At 42.3% G+C, this 19457-nt stretch overlaps 1 protein-coding gene across 2 annotated transcripts in view; it reads right to left on the bottom strand.

Moving 5' to 3' along the window:
- Positions 1 to 16519, bottom strand: part of LOC115585414 (thymocyte selection-associated high mobility group box protein TOX-like) — an 89335-nt gene extending 72816 nt beyond the window's left edge. For both annotated transcript variants that reach the window (XM_030423760.1, XM_030423761.1), the window contains exon 1: positions 15627 to 16519. In XM_030423760.1, the coding sequence (XP_030279620.1) occupies positions 15627 to 15731 (105 nt within the window). In that variant the 5' untranslated portion in view covers positions 15732 to 16519. The remainder of the gene's footprint in view (positions 1 to 15626) is intronic.
- Positions 16520 to 19457: the final 2938 nt, after the last annotated feature.

The following is a 19457-nucleotide window of genomic DNA, read 5'->3' as shown; positions in this document are numbered from 1 at the left end:
GCTCAAACTGTTCTGTAAACAATGTCAGGAAAGCGGTGGGGGCTGGGAGGGCTTTGTTTCGACAGAAGCTACCCTCATGCAATTGACGGTTGGACCTTTAATGTTCGCAGTTTTCTTACTGGCTGCTGCTCTCCTCTCAACAAAATGCTCCGGCAGTCATCTCACTCACATTCTCAACTCTAAAATTAGCCGTGGAGTGCTGCAAAGCTGTCAGCGCTGATTCAGTTGGACAGGTACAGCGAGAATGTATTAATTTTCTCATATAGGACAAAAGTGCTTTTCCAGGTTCCAGTACCCGTCACTTTGCCTATATCCCTGTGCATTAGTGTCCTTTTAAGAAGCAGCTCGAAGAAATTTTTTTTCACTCCAGCCACAGAAGACAGATGCAGGAAAGGCACACTGAGCACGGCTTCTCTTAACAGTTCAATAACATGTGTTGAAAGCCGCAGTTTCTCAACTCTCACTCGCTAATGTTATGAGTAAGTCAGATGTCTATCCACAGCGCGCGGCCGTTTCACACCCCCACAAGCCAATTTCACTTTTAGCACTCTAAAGACAAGATTTAATAAACCTTTTCATTTCACAGTGAGACCTTATGAAAGCGCCGTATGGCCTCACAATTTACATTTTACTTGCTATTTATCTGTAAAGAGGACTTAATAAGTTCCCCTCTTGAGTACACACAAGGTGAGCGTTACTATGGGGACGCAGAGTGCTCCGCTGTGCTCCGTGGCACCGGGGCCTGCTCCATTGTGGCGAGAGACAACAGCTGTCTTTACCTTTGGCAGGCAAACAGGCTCATTAAGGGCGGCCATGTTTGTTTTTGTGCCCGATACCTAGCCCTAAGCAAACACAGCCATATCTCCACTCCACAGCCCTTGCAGCCTCAACATTTCCTTCCCTATTGTGGAGGGAGGCCCTGGCACATTGAGCCTGCTGTACATTTCTTTTTCTTTTTTTTTTTCTCTCCCCGCGAGTTCTGGCTGAGCTGCCAGTGGCTCTCAAAGAATGCGTGTTTAATTGAGAAATTTAGTCTTGGTTAGAAGCTGATGAAATGCTGAAATGCAGCGAGCACGGCGCTGAGATGCTATGAATATCGCGCATGTGTTATATACATAATGTATGTCATTATGCTGGCCGATATCACGTCTTGTGGTATGTCACAAGAAAGCCCTCTTTGTTTGTTGTGCTGTGGACGCGATAAAGGCGTCATTATTTGGTCTGCTCACAGCTAACAGTAAAATCTGCAGTGAAAGGTTTCATTCGCATATTTTTCTCCTCTCTCAGCACTGTCTGCGGCTTGAGTGACAAGGCAGGTTGAATTCATAACGCTTTGACAAAAATTCCATTTAAGAGGGAAAATGGCATTGAATGTCATTCCATTACTGCAGATGGCAAACATGGGAACACTTTAACCCAGAAGGCATTCACATTAACTTATACAAAACAGCAGAAACACTATTTTTTTGGCTCTGCCTTTAATATATGAAGTATTTTCAGCCGTAGCATTTCAAGAGTAGTCTCCCAAAATGTACTCACTTATTTGATTTCATCCCTTTTCACCATTTGTCAAGCCCAAAGTCACAATGCATTTTGAAATGAGTTCTTAATGTGGAGTAATGAGGCTGTCACGGCGAAGCAGTCTCTGCTTGTTTGAATTTGACTCATGTCGTAGATTCAATTAAATCAGCTGAAGTCAAGCTGGCCCCGGGCCAGATCGGTAATGGGTGACCTCATTCAAACAATGCCCTGACATATTGAAACAATAAGAGGAAGGGCCTTGAGTCAGTTGCAAAAGCAAACTTGGGTCGAAAGCGATAAGGTAGAAAAATTACAGTGAAGTCACTAAGGTGTCTGAAATATTTGTGTAGTCATGTGTCTTCTTGAGTGCTCGAGTAGGTTTTCTCTTTTTTTTAATCTGTTTGGTTTCCAAAGTTGGTGCTTGTGTAACACGTCGTAGACAGGCTGACTGCGCGCGTGTGTGAGTGTGTGTCTGTTTATCATTAAAACCACAGATCAAATGCAATGCAAGAGTGCTCAAGATGTAACAAATGTAGACATGGAAAACAATCTTTTACTGTAAAGATAAACATCCCTATTGCCGATACACCAGACCACATATGCTCTGTGAACTCTGACTCCCACTTCCTCTCGCCTGTGATAATTGAAAACAAAAACTGCCCGAGCTTCGCAGATAAAGACTACCTTGCAGATTTCAAACACAGCTGGCCCGTTTCTTCTGTTGGAGGTTTATTTGTCCTCAGAAGTCTAAACTGATTTATTTGGATGTTGAAATGCCTGGAATCTAAATCATGACACAAACACTCCCAAGGCTATGTAAACAAGCTTTCTAGTTCCAGTCTACAGCCACGCTTTTCTGAGCAATAACTTGAGTGCCAAGGGCAAAAGCACTTCTCACATTTGGACGGGTCTCCACTGTCACACAGTTATTAAGAGAGGGCGCTACTCCGTTTAGAGAAAAAAAGGGAGAAGGTATTGCTAAAAGGCATATTCTGACTCCCCTGTCAATGTACAATCAATTACGCTACTCATTTCAAGGTACATCTATAATTTATTATGCGTTAGTTTACAGTTTGGAAAAGTGAGAAACGTCCTGAGTGCTTTGTAGAATAAACAGAAACACGGTAAGAGAGACAAAACGTAACATCTTGCTTTACTCACTCTTGTTTCTCTATTCACCAGGGCAATAGCAGTTACAGTAAACAGATAAGAGAGTGCACACGCACAGACACCACACACACACACACACACACACACACACACACACACACACACACACACACACACACACACACACACACACACTAACTAGTAACTGCATCTCATTAGGCGGCATTCCCTCTGGCCCTTATTCCATTAGAAATTAAAACTCGGGACAATTAGTGGCAAATTGGTCTCAGCTCAAGGCTCCGAGATGACTTAATTACAGGCTCATCTGAAAACTGTGCGATGGTTCTGTGCTGGAGAACACAACGAGTACCTGGATTAAGGGTCAGTCACAACGACAAGTTGAACAGATGGAAAATTAACAGCTGGAAAAACTAGTGCTGTGCACCAGAAAAATACAATTTGAGTCATCACAACGACGGAAGTGGTTCGATGAAGAAAAGGCTGTGTGACGGTAGTGTTGCTTTTACTTTGATTTAAAAGGTCCCACGTTGTAGAAAGTGACATTCCCATGTCTTTTCGATTATAAAGCAAGTTCAGGTGCTATTTGAGCACTTTGAGAGTATCAAAACGTTCAATCCACGTAGAAATGCGAGCTTCAAACAAGCTGTCAGGACCTTAAACTTGTGATGTCACAACTATATAGTGACCGCCCTCAGCCACTCCCCCAGCACGGCCATGGTTGCAAAAACACCAGCAGAGCCGACATTGAAACACAGTGGGCAATGTCTGCTCAGGCCGGTGGAAGCTGAGCAATAAGAGCAAAATGAGCATTTTGGGAGGGGGTGCTTGAAGAGACAGGCTAAAACGGAGTGTTTAGACAGAGGGTGAACAGAGGTGCTGCAGCAATGGACAGTGTGAGAGAAATACTGTGTTTTTTTAACATTAAAGCATGAAACATTTTAAGTGGGCAACCAAATATCTACCTGAAAATAATCATTATATGTGATCTTGAAATCTTGAGGAATTAAAAAGCTCCATGCAAGATAATAGGGTGACTCTGCTGGTCATTTCTACCACAGGACAAACAAACGGGATGAAAGAGGCAAAAGGTCAAATGTTGGTGGGTTCAGAGCAGAGCCCTCGTTTCCTTGTTTATAAGACTGCTTGTTACTTCACTCTTAAGTTTTAGTTTGTCACTTCCTACAGATGGAGGGGTGTTCACATCTGATAAGAGTTCCACTGGTGAGACATATTCCAAATCTATTACATCTACACTCTTCTATAGTGCAGACCCATGCACCCATTTAAGCTGACAGCACAAGTGTATTTTGACATAAAAACATTTAGCAGTGCAGCTTTGATTTAGCAGTCAAACCTGAATGAAGTATTTTAGCCTCCATGGACACAGAGAGCACAGAATAGAGTGCAATTCATCAAAATCCTGAAGGAACACATATAACTAACTTATTTTTTATCTACCTTATCACTCTGCTTATGACAAGGACACAAAGAACATTTTTCTGTAATTGAACCAACTCCAGTTTATGTAACGACTGACCGTTCTGCCCTTCAAGCCAGAGAGCGAGAGAAAGAGACAGAGAGAGAGAGACAGGGAGAGAGAGACAGGGAGAGCGATTTGATCACTCCATGTACTCGCCCCTGTCACGTGACACCATGTCCCATTATATTGTGATGTTGTCATAGGAGGAAAGGAAATGAAATGCCTTTCGGCTGTATGGTGAGTGTGTGTGTGTGTGTGTGTGTGTGCATGTGGTGGGGGAGTCAGAGGTGTAAAAGTGAGCCAGTGTGTTTATGGTTCAAAATTAGTTTGAATGTCGCAAAGTTGTATTGGGTAAACTTTGCTTTTTATGTTTTTTTGTTGTCATCGCCGTCTGATCATCGCACCTATTGGCCAAAAATGATGTCTGGTGTTCAACATCAACAGTAATTATCAAATATTACATAAGATATTACAAATAATGACTGTGCATTAAACTCTATGCGTGAGGCCAACATTAAATTAGCATGCAGCCCAACAATTTGTTTGTAGATTTATGTGGATTACTCAACATGTTCTGATCCCTAAGAAGGGTTGAATGCCAATGATTCCCAAAATGACATAAAGGATATCGTTGACCGTCGGACCTTTGTTAGTTAAGGAACTGTCAATTACCAACAATCCCAGCGTCAGTGTTTGAAGATTTCTGAAATGAGACTCAAAAAATTTACTTTCTTATGAAGTGGACCTTTAACGAAGAGTTACGTACGTGACATAAGTTGGGTACATTATCTAAGTCACTCAATACTGAAAAAAAACAAAAACAAAGCATAATTTATCTCTTTTTTGATTATTTTATCAATACATTTCTCATGGTACACACTGTACACACACACTGTTTTTCTGGGTGGATGTGGATACGCCCATTTTTTCTCAGACCGCCTGCGTTGTTATTCCGACTTCAGAGGGCATTCATGTGAATTTTCACAAGATGTTAGTCTCTGGACCTGGCCGTGACTTTGTGGTGAGTGACAACCAGCGGGCCCAATCAAACCAGCAGCAGAAAAAGGAAATATATGTTAAAAATCCCCACACATCTAACTAATATAAGCCAACACCTGGTGACACAAGTCTAGAGTCCGATTTATCTCCTGCTTAACAACTCCACTGCTGTTTTCCTGCATCACTTTGTGTCTCTGCTTCCCGTAGTCGCAAAAAAACACCGACATGCAGACTGAGATAAAGAGCCATTGGTAGCTATTAGCTACCTCGACTCTTAAAAGCCTTCTAGTTCTGCCAATAATCACCGTGCTACTTGAGCACTTTGAAAGTAGCCCAGTTTTGCATTTTGATACATTTTTATGCAAATGCAATGCCTGATGGTATATGAGCCGTTTGAAAGCTTGTTTCCCTACATGGCAGCAATATGAGCAGATATCCCTGTGAAACGCAGCGCCTTTATCTCATCTGTGTCTGAGTAACTGATGGCTCATATGACCTGCTGCGGTGGCTCTGGAGGTTAATGAGTTCAACCACACAACATTGCAGAAGTTCTGTTTATTACTTGTGGCTGGTATCTATGACAGTACTGTTATCATGTGCACTCATAGTGATAGAATTCAAAACAGTTTACAGATACTCTTCCTTCAATGATTCAAATAGCGCATACTGTAAGATGTTTATGAGTCGGCGCCAAGATAAAGAGGAGATGAATGCATACTGTTTCTATACGGTTGGTTTTATTATTGCTTTCATGGGTTTCCTTTATGTAAGGGGGATTTTTCGCTCAAACCACCAGGCGTAACAAAATTTTTTAGGGGAAACACGGCACGCATTCAAATCAGCGAGCAACACTCTAAACCTGCCTTTCACCTATACACTTTTATGGAGACGGCTGAATCCTTTGCCGTGAAACTGTACCACACCGCATCACCATTCTCCACCTGATATGTAGACTTGCTGTCATAATCCCAGCAAAGCCAGTAATTATATAACTGTGTCCTGTAAACACGGCTACTGTTTTACACATGTCGATAACCACATCTAGATACCAAGAAAAGGAAACGCTTCTTGGTGCTCGACAATGGAAAAATTGTGGACAATGAGTGATGAAAGAAGCTGCTGTTTTTTTGCAGCAAGTCACCGTGTCAGTTGAGAATTTCCTTTGTGTGCGTCGGTGTGTTCGGGGGATGTTGCATGAATGGGCAGTCAGCATTTAGGGTTCAAAAGAAAACAGCAGCCTGAGCTCCTGTCTGTGTGAAAACCAAGGCTACGGTGCTCTGTATCAAGTGCCATTGTTTTGGTAATAGTAAACCAGGGGCACTTGCCAGGAGGCATTAGTCATTCATCTAACAAGTTCCACAAAACAAACCACAAAGTGCTCCACTGTCGACTTCCTCTTATTGAATTCTGAGCACATAAGCACATTTCCAAGTGTCTTACATGTAACACAGCAATGTATAGACTTTCTGATGACTCGCTACCTGAAGTATGGCTGCCATGTTTGTTTATTTGTGCGCTTTCCTGACAGGAAACTGGCTCGTTTGGTAGCACAAGGGAGAGAATGAGGAGAGAGAAGTAGGGAGGTGGCGGGTGAAAGGCGGATAGGAGGGGATTAGGGCGGAGTGCAATTTTTCAGCAGGCCAGGCATACGACATGATCTCTAATTACCCACAAAGCACTGTGTAACCCGAGCCACAGATTAGGCTGCATTATCAGGCTTAATAAAACATGACCATCTCTCAGTTTCACTCCCTTTCCCTACCCTGCTGCCACAAACATTTGTTCCTGGTTATGACATTCACAATGCCTTTGCTAAGCAAGTACGCCAACTTAAACTGCTACTGCTGCTAACTTTTGACTGCAGAAGCTCAAAATCTGAAGCGACAGAGACAAAGTAGAAGATGACAAAAAGTTTGGATACACCAATTTGAATTAATATTCTATACTTCTATCTAGCCTTTATGTGAAATATTTGAGAGTTTTTTAACTTTGAGCCTCAAGTAATCTTTGGTCAAACTCATCTCAAGCTTTATTACCACTGGTTGATTATATCAAAGTGCTTTGAACTCTGTATAGGTAAATTGGAGTAAAAAGTAAAAAGAAAATAAACCTGATATTGCAATTCAACATGGACATGGGTACTTACACACAAGAGCTGAAAGAAATACTAAGATCTTGTATTAATACCGAACTGTAGAAATACTCTGTTACAAGTGAAAGTTGCCCATTTGAATTTCAAAGTACCAAAGGACTAACATAACAACACACTTTACGTAATGAAAGTAAAAGTACTCATTGTGTGGAATGACAGTTGGTTGTTTAACTACTAAAGTGTATCTGATGGGCAGCTTGTGGATTTTCCTTCAGGGACAGTTTTATGTCAATCTACATAAAGGTCATTATTTTGTTTGACTAGTTTCTGTATAATCAAACTAAATCAGCAGCGTAACTGGTAACTAAAAATGTAAAACAAATTAAGTGGAGTGAAAAAGTACAGTATCTGCCTCTGATTTATAGCAAAGTTAATGTGTAAAACAGCATCAAATTGACATTAAAAAATGTACTTAAGTAGAGTACTTGAGTAAATGCTGAATACTTGGTTACTTTCCACCACTGCTTGTACTTTTCATGCTGCATTTTGTTGTACTTTATAAATAAAATGATCAGACTTTGACCTGTTAGAGTATTTCGAGAGTATATTTTTTGAATTTCTCCCCCGAAACAAGTGCCCCTTTAAGTAAAGGATCTGAATACGTCCTCCACCACTGCTAATTTGCCTGCTACACACACAAAAGCATGCACACACGTACACTTTACTTGCCTGGTTCACGTGGGTTGTGCCAGTAAGTGCTGCTTTAGGCTATGGTTTTTCACTACTGTCTACTGTGTTATTAACAATTCTATAAAAAGATCTGCTCAAGTTTCCCTTTCCTGTGTGTTAACAACCCTGCTGAGCTGCTGTGAGGTTGTCGGGGCCGAGTTAAGAGAAAGACGGAGTCCTCGACAGCATAACACCACTGGCCATATATCATAATTTCCAAAATCCTACTTTTCTTTCCTCTGTTTGTTTTTTCTCAGCGACATCAGTCATCAGTGTGGCTCGTGGCCAGCCTGAGACTAAATAGGACGGCAGCGCAAGGAGAGGGCCTCATTCTCTCACTTTCCCTCCCTTCTTTCAACCCACAAGCCTCCTCCAACATCTCTACCTCCGTTTTTTCTTTAACAACATACTTCTCTCTTCTTTTCTCTATCCATAACTCTACAGCAACTTCTTCCTGTTTTAGGCGATTCCCATGTCTTAAACCAAAGATAATAGCTGCACAGGAACTACAACCATGGTATTACCACTGCACTTTCTGTCACACTTCTCCCTCTGCCCATTGTAAACGATCATGGAGCTCATCATTAGCTCTCAAAGAGGAAGAATGAGCCACAGTTTGATTACCTCGGTGGCTCTGTGGGCTCCCGCAGTCTCTGCTGACTGGATTGGACGCAGACGATTACAGCCTTGTGCTGGCAATTATATCTGCCTGCTAAATATGTCACACATAATAAACACATGCTCCTGACAGACAAGGGACAAGGCGAGACAGTCACAGCTGGGGAAAGAGGGAAAGAGAGCAAATTCAGGATCATATGGATTTATTAGCCCTGTCGTCCTCGAGTGGCAAACCCTCGCGGTCCAGATCAATGCATGTCAGTGAACTAATGGCAGACACCAGCGCTCAGGTTAGCATTTAAAGATCTGCTACTGATTGCAAATCAAAAAAAGAAAGAAAAAAAAAAGGATTCTGATTCATCTCCCTTAAAGAATAAAAACTCACATTATTGTACTTTTTCTGAGCTCGGACCTATAATTCAACTTTCATATGGGTACTGTCCCCACGGGCCGCAGCGCAAACATGGCACTGACACCAGGGCGATAATATTTGTAAAGGATATTCAGTGAAAACAAGGGAGGGAAAGAGCCTTGAATCCCAGGCAAGTAGCTTATACCATGGCCCATGATGTTTGCACAGGACATACCTCAGGAAGCTGAGACAACTGGGAATGTTTGTCCAGCTTCCAGCCTCTTCCATGCATACATACATATATACAGTACACACGGCACAACCCATACAGCTCACTTCGTACACACATACATATACACTGATACGTATACTGTAAACTGGACACACATACTGCCTATCACACAGTACACAGGCCTGTCACCAGAATTAACCACTTACCGTATATACGTTTTATCTCATTAACTTAGCGATGTGTGCACAAGACCGCATTCAGTTTTTGCTGATCTCAATGCCGCCAGATGCGATGAAGAGACTTATCCACAATTGTTTTACCCCCTTTACTCAACACTGCGAGAGGGCGTCTTTCGTAATTTTTGTTAACTTCTTATGGAATTAGTTTCTGAGTACAACTGAAGTTACAAAGTGCAGAAAAAAGTGATGGGGGGGCAGAGTGGCTGTGACAGAGACACCATTCAGCCTAAAACAAGACACTGTAGTGTCAAAAATGATTCTGAAACTGATATTTCTAGGTTAAAAAGTTACACACTGTTGCTTTAAATACAGGCACGATTGGATTAAATGGGACTGTTGGGCCTTGGCAGAGGTATGCACTCTGTGACTTCTGCTTGATTTCCAATTCCAATGTCTGATTATTAAGAGGTTCATTGCTCTTTGAAATGGTGTACTCGCATTATTATGCTACTATTTTGTCACATCAGGGGCATAAAATGGTGTTAAACGACAACAATACATTGAGCACAGTTATTTCTGGGTCAATATATAAAGCAGTAGTAGTACATAAGCCTTCAGTAGCTATACTGTACATATATTTACAAGGGCTGTGAGTGAAGATTATTTTAATCGCTGGGCTATCTGTTAACTATTTTAGCAGTGAGTAACGTTCCAGAACCCGAGGAGGCGACTTCAAAACCCTGCTCAGATCCAAACTCAAAAGATTTTTCATTTAAAAATGACGTATATCAGAAAAACATTTCCTGTCAACGGGCTAATCTAACCGACTGATCAGATCAGCACATACAGTGTATACAGTTCGTACATAAACGGCCTATATAAAGAAGCTCTCTTGGCACTCTTACGCTCCTTCCTGTTTATCTACATTTGTTTGCCTTTAGCACAGAAACACTGTCTGGCTTCTGTAGGAGCTCACATGTACAATGTCTGTGTTGTGTTGTATGTTGTAGCTTTCACAATGCATATGGCAAAACCAAATAACACTTCAGTGAAGTCATGTTGAAATCTCAAAATACTTTAGCACAGCTCAAAACTAGAAAAACAACCACATTAGATAGATAGATAGATAGATAGATAGATAGATAGATAGATAGATAGATCATGCCATCACATGTCCTTCCCTCTGAGCGTTTGCAGCCATTAACTAACATAATCAACATTTAACTAAACACCCATGGGCCTCCTCTGCAGCAGGTGCTGCCTCTGTTTCTTTTCCTTTTCTTCTTCTGCAGTAAGAATGAGAATGCCATCGCACTGCCCCATGGGAAGGCCCAGGCTGACTAATGTAAGCATACTACAGCGGGGCGGCTGGTCTTAATTACGGTAACAGACGCTGAGGGGGACGCGCTGCTACCCACCGACGAGCAAGTAGCTCAGCAGTGCCAGGGCCAATAATTAGCACATGGGTAAACCCCCCACCACCGCCACTACCACACACACACACACACACACACACACACTCATACCGTCACTCTCATAGCCTACATCAAACACAAACATTTAAAGGCCAAACAAAGACGTATTTGAATGGTGGGGAAAAAAATCCATTCATGATCCAGCATCACGTGTCTCATTTCCTTTCATCAATATTTACATTTGTTCCACATCTATCAGAACCGATCTCAACAGATCCACAGAATGATGTGGACACCTTGTCAGGAAAAGGACTTTTTCACAGAGTCACCTACACTAAGTAAAAAAATACATTTAAATACATATATATGAGGCAAGAAATCTCTGTGCCATATGCCGGCTGTGTGACTCAGCCAATGTCAGAGCCAATTCCAGTTTTATTGAAATGATTTCAAATGGTTGGAATCCCTATTAAAAATCTGCTCCGTGTGTCGGGGCGGGGAGAATATGATTTAGTTGCTGTTTTTTGCCCCCTGCTCGCTGTGTGTCACCGGCCCTTACTGTGGTATGCATGGCCTTCCTCTGCACGGGGGCTATGAAAGCAATTGTGATTGTGATTCTGTAGTCAGCAAAACGCTTGAATGGCCCCGAGTTAGCATGCACACGCGTACGTACACGCACACACACACACGCACACAGTCCCCATACTGGGCCACTGATTACTTCAACCCATTTGACTCTCGCTCATCCTTTGATTCTCCCTTTCTGCCTCTCTGTCACATACCACAGAGTTTGTCATTAGCTAATAGCGACAACACCACTCAACATGAACATAATACCGCAGCCTGCATCACCGCCGCTGGTTAATTCGTCAGCCATGTTTAAGTACTCAAGATATTAAAAAAATAAAAATAAATGAGAAAAAAAACAAAAAACCTTGTACATTTAACCAAAACTAACAACAAACATGTTTATTCAGGAGCTTGTCTCGCTTGAGGATGATCATGTGATGGGAACTGACTGAATATGTTAATGCAAAGCAATCAAACCCTTTGCTCGGCGCACACAAAGGCAGTCCTGTAATAAAAAAAATAAATAAAACTGAGATAAGGCATTCAAATGGAGCGCATCACTCCCCAGCTTATCAGAGGCAGAGGAGACCACCAAGTAACAAAGCCAGCTCTTCAGTCATGCCCTATCTAAGCAGATATCAGTTGTTGGGAGGATATATGAGCTGGGTGGGGCTTGGATGTATAAACACAAGGCCTACTCTAGTCTGTGCTCTACTGCTATACTGTAGGCAGCAGCTCAGCTCACCTCAGCAGCAGCAGCAGCAGTCTGCACTGTTTGATTAAGGTATTCAAATAAAGCAGCAGACACTGTGTTCCCATTTCACGGAGCAAACTGACAAACAAGTCACCACAGCACAATTACAGCTGTACATGTTGCATAAGACCCATCTTTACACTTTGAATTGCTTTTTTAAAGACACAGAAAGTACACATTACTGCAGTATTTGCACATTTTATATGAGCATGTAAGGCAGCGTGATAACATGACACGGTTTCTTCTTGCCATCAGAGCACAAAGCGGTTGGCATTGTTGTGTATGGTTCTCCTTGGCTGTCTGAGAGTGATAGTAATAAAAAGCCACGCACACTGACAAGCGAAATAAAGTGAGTATTGAAAGTTCTGAAGTAGACATCTTCAGGGTTATTTATGGATCCCTCTGAATCATCTCAATCTGCACTTGAAGTACCTTCCCTGCTCATTTCATGCATCTCTTTCTTTGCGTTCTTCACCATTTTTGTTTTTTTTCCTCCACCTCTACAGCGCCGAAGTTCTCAGAGGATACAGTCGTGGCCAGCAGCACGGTGATTCATGTCATTTGAGCAGCGCTAGTCGACGACACACGTTTGGTTCACATCTCTCAGTCCTCGCAAGGCGTTTTTTATGTTGATCGTGGACGCCTCGGTAAAAGGGAAGTGATTCACACAGTGACTGGTGATCACAGCAATTATCAGCACATTGAAGAAGGTTAAAGAAAAAGGGGGAATGCAACCAGAAGCTCCAAATGAGCAGTGTGACAAAGGCTGAAAGCATGAAAAGCGGCACACGTGTTCCCTGGAAGTCACATAAACTCGCTAATTACTCAAACTAGGCTCGCGTCCGCGGCACAGCACCCAGAGTGAGCCGGCAGCGCACAAAACAGGTTTGCAAATAAACAGACTATAAAGCGAAAATAACAGCACATGCTCATTTTATCCAATTAAACCCGTGTGTGACTCAGATTAACACTGTAAATTTCACAGCGATAAAAGGAGAAATGTTTTCTCAGGCTGTAAATTGCCTAAAAAAAAAAATAAAGAAGGAAAACAGGAAAGTGGAGCAGCCAGAGAGAAATAATTGCTAAATCTCAATATGGTTGCCAAATTGTAACCATCCTACCAAAAGCTTCTTTTTATTCAAATTATTTTGACTCTTTTCCAATAGTGTCATCCCCAAAGAATACTCTCGAGTTCAACAAATTCACCAACAAATTTGCCTACAAACCAAAAGAAATCCAAACAAATGTGCAAAAAATGAGCCCATAAAAAGAGAAATTGACCTCAACGCCATGATTAGCCTTTTTGCCTCCACGCTGCTTCAGAGGGCGACCTGGGCAGAATTAGAAAATTGGCCGAGCGGGCCTGCCAGAGATGATTAGCAGCGAGGCAGATCTGATCCGTAGATACAGTACCTACATAACAAATCAGATGTCTTTTTAATGCCACAGCCGGCTTGACAAGCCTTTTGAGGAGAGGGAACTTGACCTTGCGTGGTCGTGTTAACAGGACACCAAATGATCCCCGCTGCTCCCCCCCCGGCCTTCATTTGCATTGCTAGTGAAGGTAGTTAGTGTTACACGTGCGGCGATGAGCAAATTGGAAAGGGCCCCGCTCCCTCCCTCGAGCGCAGGGAAGATCTCAATAATTCAAAATGAACACTTGTCATTTTTTTCGAGGGGCGCCACACTTTTTGTATCGTTGACAGTTGTTTGGTGTCACTCTCTCCCCCACCCCCCACTGGTGAAGGCACTTTATATCACTTCATATCTTGCGGCTTTGTTTCCAGGATTCATGCAGTGTGCGGATATCAGCATATTCTTGGGATTATCCGCACCAAGGATGATCCTAATTCGTTTGACCTACAAAAAAGATAGCCTGAGTGCGGAGAAGACAGTTATATGAGCACATTTGTGTGTCACAGGTGTAATACCGGCCTGATCGGTAAATGTTTTATACACATCCACCTTATTTCATCTGAGGATCAGGCTCAATAAAACTGTCTCCTGCTTGTATTTTTTGTTTTTTTTTTGGGGTACCGAACATGCAAAATGTGACTGTAGCACCCTTTTTTCAAACAGGGACGTGAGGTTTTCAGTTGATAACTGGAATTTTCCGTTCAGTTACAGAGATTTTCCATGTGCCCACACAGCGTAAGACAAACATCCCCAGCTGTGTGTATCATTCCACTCGTTGTCATACCTGAAAGCCATCTTTATCTGAGAAGAACAACTCCATCTTTATCTCCTCGAGCTTCATCTGCAGCAGCAGCAGCAGCAGCAGGTCAACAGCGAGATGCCTGTTGAGCTGTAACGTTCCCACCACGGTAAGTGGCAACGAAAGAGTCTAATTCTGTGATTACAGATGGCTGAGACCCTGGTAGCACGGGTGGAAGCTGCAAGTTTGTTAATTAAACAGTTTAAAATAGTTCTCCTGGTGTTTCCACAGGGTATACCCTGTGTTTGTGCTGCTCATTAGTACTTTTCTGAGAGCCTATCTTACTTCATGCTTTTTTTTTTTTTTTTTTTTTATCTCCTGCAGTATGGCAGGCTTTCAATTCAACGCGCCTCAAGACTCCATTCTTTGGTCCTTTATCACAGGATTATTACAGATGGGGTGATGACTTGATTTCTCTCTTTGACAAAACATCAATACTGTCGTTTTAAAAGCCACCTGCGCACTTCTCAGTGGAGAGAGTGCAGGTCACAAGCCAGAGAGCGACGGGGTGTCAGCCCCTGACATAAGAGTAAAAAAAAAAAAAAAAGAATGATACTTGTAGCAGCCAGACTCTGTGGTTTTCCTTTACAAAGTAATTAACAGAACATTACTGGCACACATCCATTTAATCGTTCAACTCCCAGCGGATAAAGAAGAAGAAGTAGAAGAAGGAAAATAAAAACCCATGTAAGCTATTAGAAATCACTGTGAGGGAAGATATGTTGGAGCACAGAGCAGCAGAGTGGGGGCAGTATGGATTCTATACAGCCTCTGGTATTCCACATCGGGTGGGACACTTAATGCCAGCTTTGTGCAACAAAAAAAAAACAAACAAAAAAAACAACAACACACAACTGCACGATCTCACCGGGGGGAAAATAACATAATCACCATGTTGGCGAGAGGAAAAAAGAAAGTTGGACTACACGCTTTTTTTTTCTTTTTTCTTTCCTTTTCAGCGACAAAATAGAATGATTGCAGGTTTCCAACACAAACCCCGTGTCTGAATTAAAAGGCAGCTCATCCCACAGCTCGGGTCACTCTTTACTTGCTGACACTTGACATTTTGTTTGTTTTGTTTTGCTTTGCTTTGCTTTAAAGAGCAAGAGCAGACCCGTGGATCATAAAGCATCCAAAAACGTGCGTTTTTTTGTTTGTTTTTTCTTTTTTTGTTTTTTTTTTTTTTTTAGTTCTGTGTTTTTTGGAGGGGGGCACTGCGTGAATGTTGCAGGCTTGTGTTGGGCTCGTATGGAGAGACAGGTGAGACAAGAAGCGTTTCGATGCACGAGCAGAAACACACACACAACACACACACACTGAGAGAGAGCTTGTTATTTACCTTGTTCGAGTGGTAATAGTCCAACGAGCTCAGACAACTTGGATCAGTCGGTAGGGAGCATGAACCCACATTTGCCGGGGGCGCAGGATAAAATCTCACGTCCATCTCAGGTTGTGCGAGACTGAAGGCATGAAATCGCTTTCGGCGTCTTTTTGACTCACTATTGTCTCAGCAAACACAACGCCGGAGCAGGAGAACACACACGCACGCGCGCGCACGAAAGCACGCACGCACACGGAGCAGAAGAAAGTGGGGGAGTGTGTGTGTGAGAGAGAGTGTGTGTCTGTGCTCGGTACTCTTCCCTCACATCCGTTCGCGGCCGAACTTCGGCACCAACTCTGGTGATGATGCGCAGTCAGTCCTCCTCCAGGATGCGAAAAAAAAGCGCTCGTTCGCTCGCTCAGAGGACACAATTTCGTGAAGACTCACACACACGTGTTGGCAAAAACTATCCCGTTGAGCAAATAAAAGCAAAAAACAAAAAACAACCCTCCAACTTAGATCCTCTCTCTTTTGTTTCTGTCTTTCTTTCTGTTTTAAAACCTGTGTTAAGTCAGCAGCTCGTAAGCGCGCAGCCTCTCGTTTCCCCCCTTTCACTGCTCTCAGGACTCCACACGGGCTTTGTTATGGAGGTGCATATTCTTGCATTGGTTCCAGTACAGAAGTGGTTGGACTTCCCTCTGCCATGCGACCTCTGCCGATAATAAACGGGAAAGAGGAACGGAGGGAGAAGGGGGAGGGGAGATTGGTGGCTGCCTTGGCAACCGCTCTCCTTTCTGCAACTGCGCGCTTCTGATTAGCTGGAAATGTAGTGGTGTGCACGGCTGTGCATTATAAAGCGCACTCTGCCTCCATCAGGGCTCCATAAAGGGCTTCCATTTGGGTTATTGTGCCAAGGCGGATGGGAGGGTGGTTGTGCGGAGTCTCTTCTCTTGCAGTTCTACCGTGTTTTTATTATGTTTTCTCTCTCTCTCTCTCTCTCTCTCTCTCTCTCTCTCTCTCTCTCTTTAATATTATCTTTTTGTTTGCGTGGCTACGACCTGAACCTGTTGTGTTTAACGTCTCCTGATTATACAGAGCCCATTACAGTCTGTAGCCCGGAGCGGAGAGCAACATCCACTCGGATAGGCCCCCTTAAAACTCAGAGATATCTCCATTCTAATAAAGTTTTTTAGAGTTTAATCTTCACAGGGCTGATTTTGTTTTCTTCCCTCATTTCATTTGAAGTCAGTTTTCACAAAAGTAAAGTTGTTTTGTCTCTAACTGAGCCTGGATTTTAAAATACAGTCTTTTATTTTGTTGTTTTTTATTAAAAGAACATGTTAGAAAAATATATGATCAAATGCAGGCAGCAGTGCAGAAAGCCACACTTCTAACTGTGAGCACTGTGAATATGTACAGGGAGGTTTAATCTTGTATTGCCATGCAGTTGCAAATGTGTGCGGAGAGAAAGCCGGGGCTGTGAGAGCCGCCTCTGACAGCTCACTGAATGTGATGGATAGCACACCCTTGCCCTGTGATGTGCATGCACATTTGATGTTGAAATGGCCTATCCATGGGACCATTGTCTTTCAATCATGTCAAGGCAAAGTACAGAACAGAGCACATTTTCTGCTGCCTGGCGTTATTACTATGCCACAGTTTACAGCACAATCCATACAGCACTGCTGCCTCCTGCACAAAAATGTTTCTGATCCTTCCCCATGCTGTTTAAAGACACCTAATTTGATCTGTTTTAAAGATGCGACGATGATAAATCCCCTTTATCACTCCTCGGTGGTGCTGCAGACAGGCTTTCATTAGTTGAACCTGCATGTGAATAAAGGGAAGAGAAGGGTACAATTGTTTTTACACAAACCATGACAGCAGCATCTGCCCACTGCTGCAGCTTTTATCTTCCCAACCTTCAGAAATGCAAAAAAGCAGGTCATTATTTCAGCAGGTCTATTATATTACAGTGCAACCTCTTTTATTTTACAGTGTGGGCCTTGGCCGCTGGTAGGTAGGCACAGCCTGCCACTCTCCGGGCCCGGCACACAGAGGGTTAACAGCATGGCCCGGTGCCATGGCTTCATGGGAATGGAATGTGGAGTGCTGTGTGTGCAGGGCTCCTTTCCCAGCATCCCTCACTGCCCAGGCGCATGCTAATGATCAGTATTATTGAAGCACAATTGATGGGCTAGCAACCAAACAAGAGAAACTAATTACTACTAAGGCTTTATTGTCCTTTAATTACTGAAGCTCTATGGCAATTAGTGCTGCACAAAGACGCAGGCCTACTTTAATCTCAAATTAAAAAAAAAATGTGATGCAGATGAAAAAATTTGGAAGATGAAAGGTAGATAAGATAATTTGGCTGTCGGTTCGTCCCGCAGAAATGATGACTGATTTGAGTAAAAGCGTGGGAGAACAAAAGAAGCGCTGAGGGTTGCGCTAGTTTAAACTGAAAAATCATCTCAAAAACTGGATCGGCATAGGATACTTCTGTGACCTTGGATTGCTAAATTCAAAAAGTGGATGCCGAACATCTCTCTCGCAAAGTTTGAGCCGAAAAAGAGAGCCAGTTTGTGATGTCATTAAACGAGGACTTGTAAAGCCGTTTCTTACAACAAACAGATTGAGCAACTTTGTAGATAGTTTCCCTCTCACGAGGCTGATCACACTACAGAGCAGAGCTGGGAAGCATAAAAGTGTCTGCGCACACTGTTAACGACAGCAAGGCTCATGTTACACTGCATCAAATGTTTCTCAAGGTTTTTTCTAACCAAGTATGAAAACCACGATCTTCTTCTGCATCTGTATCAAGGTTCAACTTTAATTTAATTGTCAGTTCTGTTCACGTAGCAGTTTGATCGTTCTCATTAAGAATTAAGCGCTTTCACTTTGAGCAAAGCAAACTTTTTTCACAGTTTTGGAATTATCGTTTAAGAAAGAAGAAGAAATTCAAACTCAGGATTTCAATATTTACAATAGTCATTGCTGCAATTTCACAAACACAGATTTTTTTTTCCATAAGTGAATAAACAAGCTGTTCTCAGAGGAAAATAAGTTGGCAGGGTCCGCCACATATAAACAAAGTAAAACAGTATGAATTTGTGTTGCCCTTTAAGGTCAGTTTGTTTATTCAGTCATGAAAACAAAGGCAATTTGTTTATTTGGTTTGTTTCTCTCCTGATTTAGATTTCTTCCCCAAAACTACATATTGCACCTTTAAGTAATTACAAAGCTTAAAGTCATATGTGTCCATCTACTGTGAGCCTGAAATATGTTTCTAATGCTGAGACTTGTTAGACCACTGCCTCACATAGCACGACACAAAAGAAGGAAATTGCATCATGTGTTATTCTAGCGGAGAGTTGGGTGGGTGAAAAAGTAGGTGTGTGTTCGTGTGTGTGTGTATGTTTTCTAATTTCTTCCTATGGTGACATTAAATGTGCACTATGTCGTGTTGGAAAAGAAATCCGAATGCAGAAAGGTAATATTTACAATACTGATAAAGTAATAATACAAACTTATTTGTATTATTTTTCAGACTGTATTTCCATAACTGAATAAACAAGCTGTCTTCAAAGGAAAAGAAGGTTTAAAGCTGGAAAGTAGAAGGGTCCTGCAAATAAAAACAAAGTAAATAACTGTGAAATGGTGCTGTCCTCTGAGGACATTTTGTTTTATTAAGTCCATTCAGTCATGAAAATCAATTAAATAAGACAGTTCCCTTCCAATTAAATGGTCTTCCCATTAAACCTACGTAGCACATAACTTTAAGCCAAGTTTACTGTTTATATCACAAGATTACAGGTTTTCTAACTGCCCGCATTGTGAGTTTGGGTA

Source organism: Sparus aurata, chromosome 7 (assembly GCF_900880675.1).
Source record: "Sparus aurata chromosome 7, fSpaAur1.1, whole genome shotgun sequence".
Taxonomy (NCBI): Eukaryota; Metazoa; Chordata; class Actinopteri; order Spariformes; family Sparidae; genus Sparus; species Sparus aurata.
The sequence above is the reverse complement of the archived record's forward strand: the minus strand, read 5'-3'. Positions and strand labels throughout refer to the sequence as shown.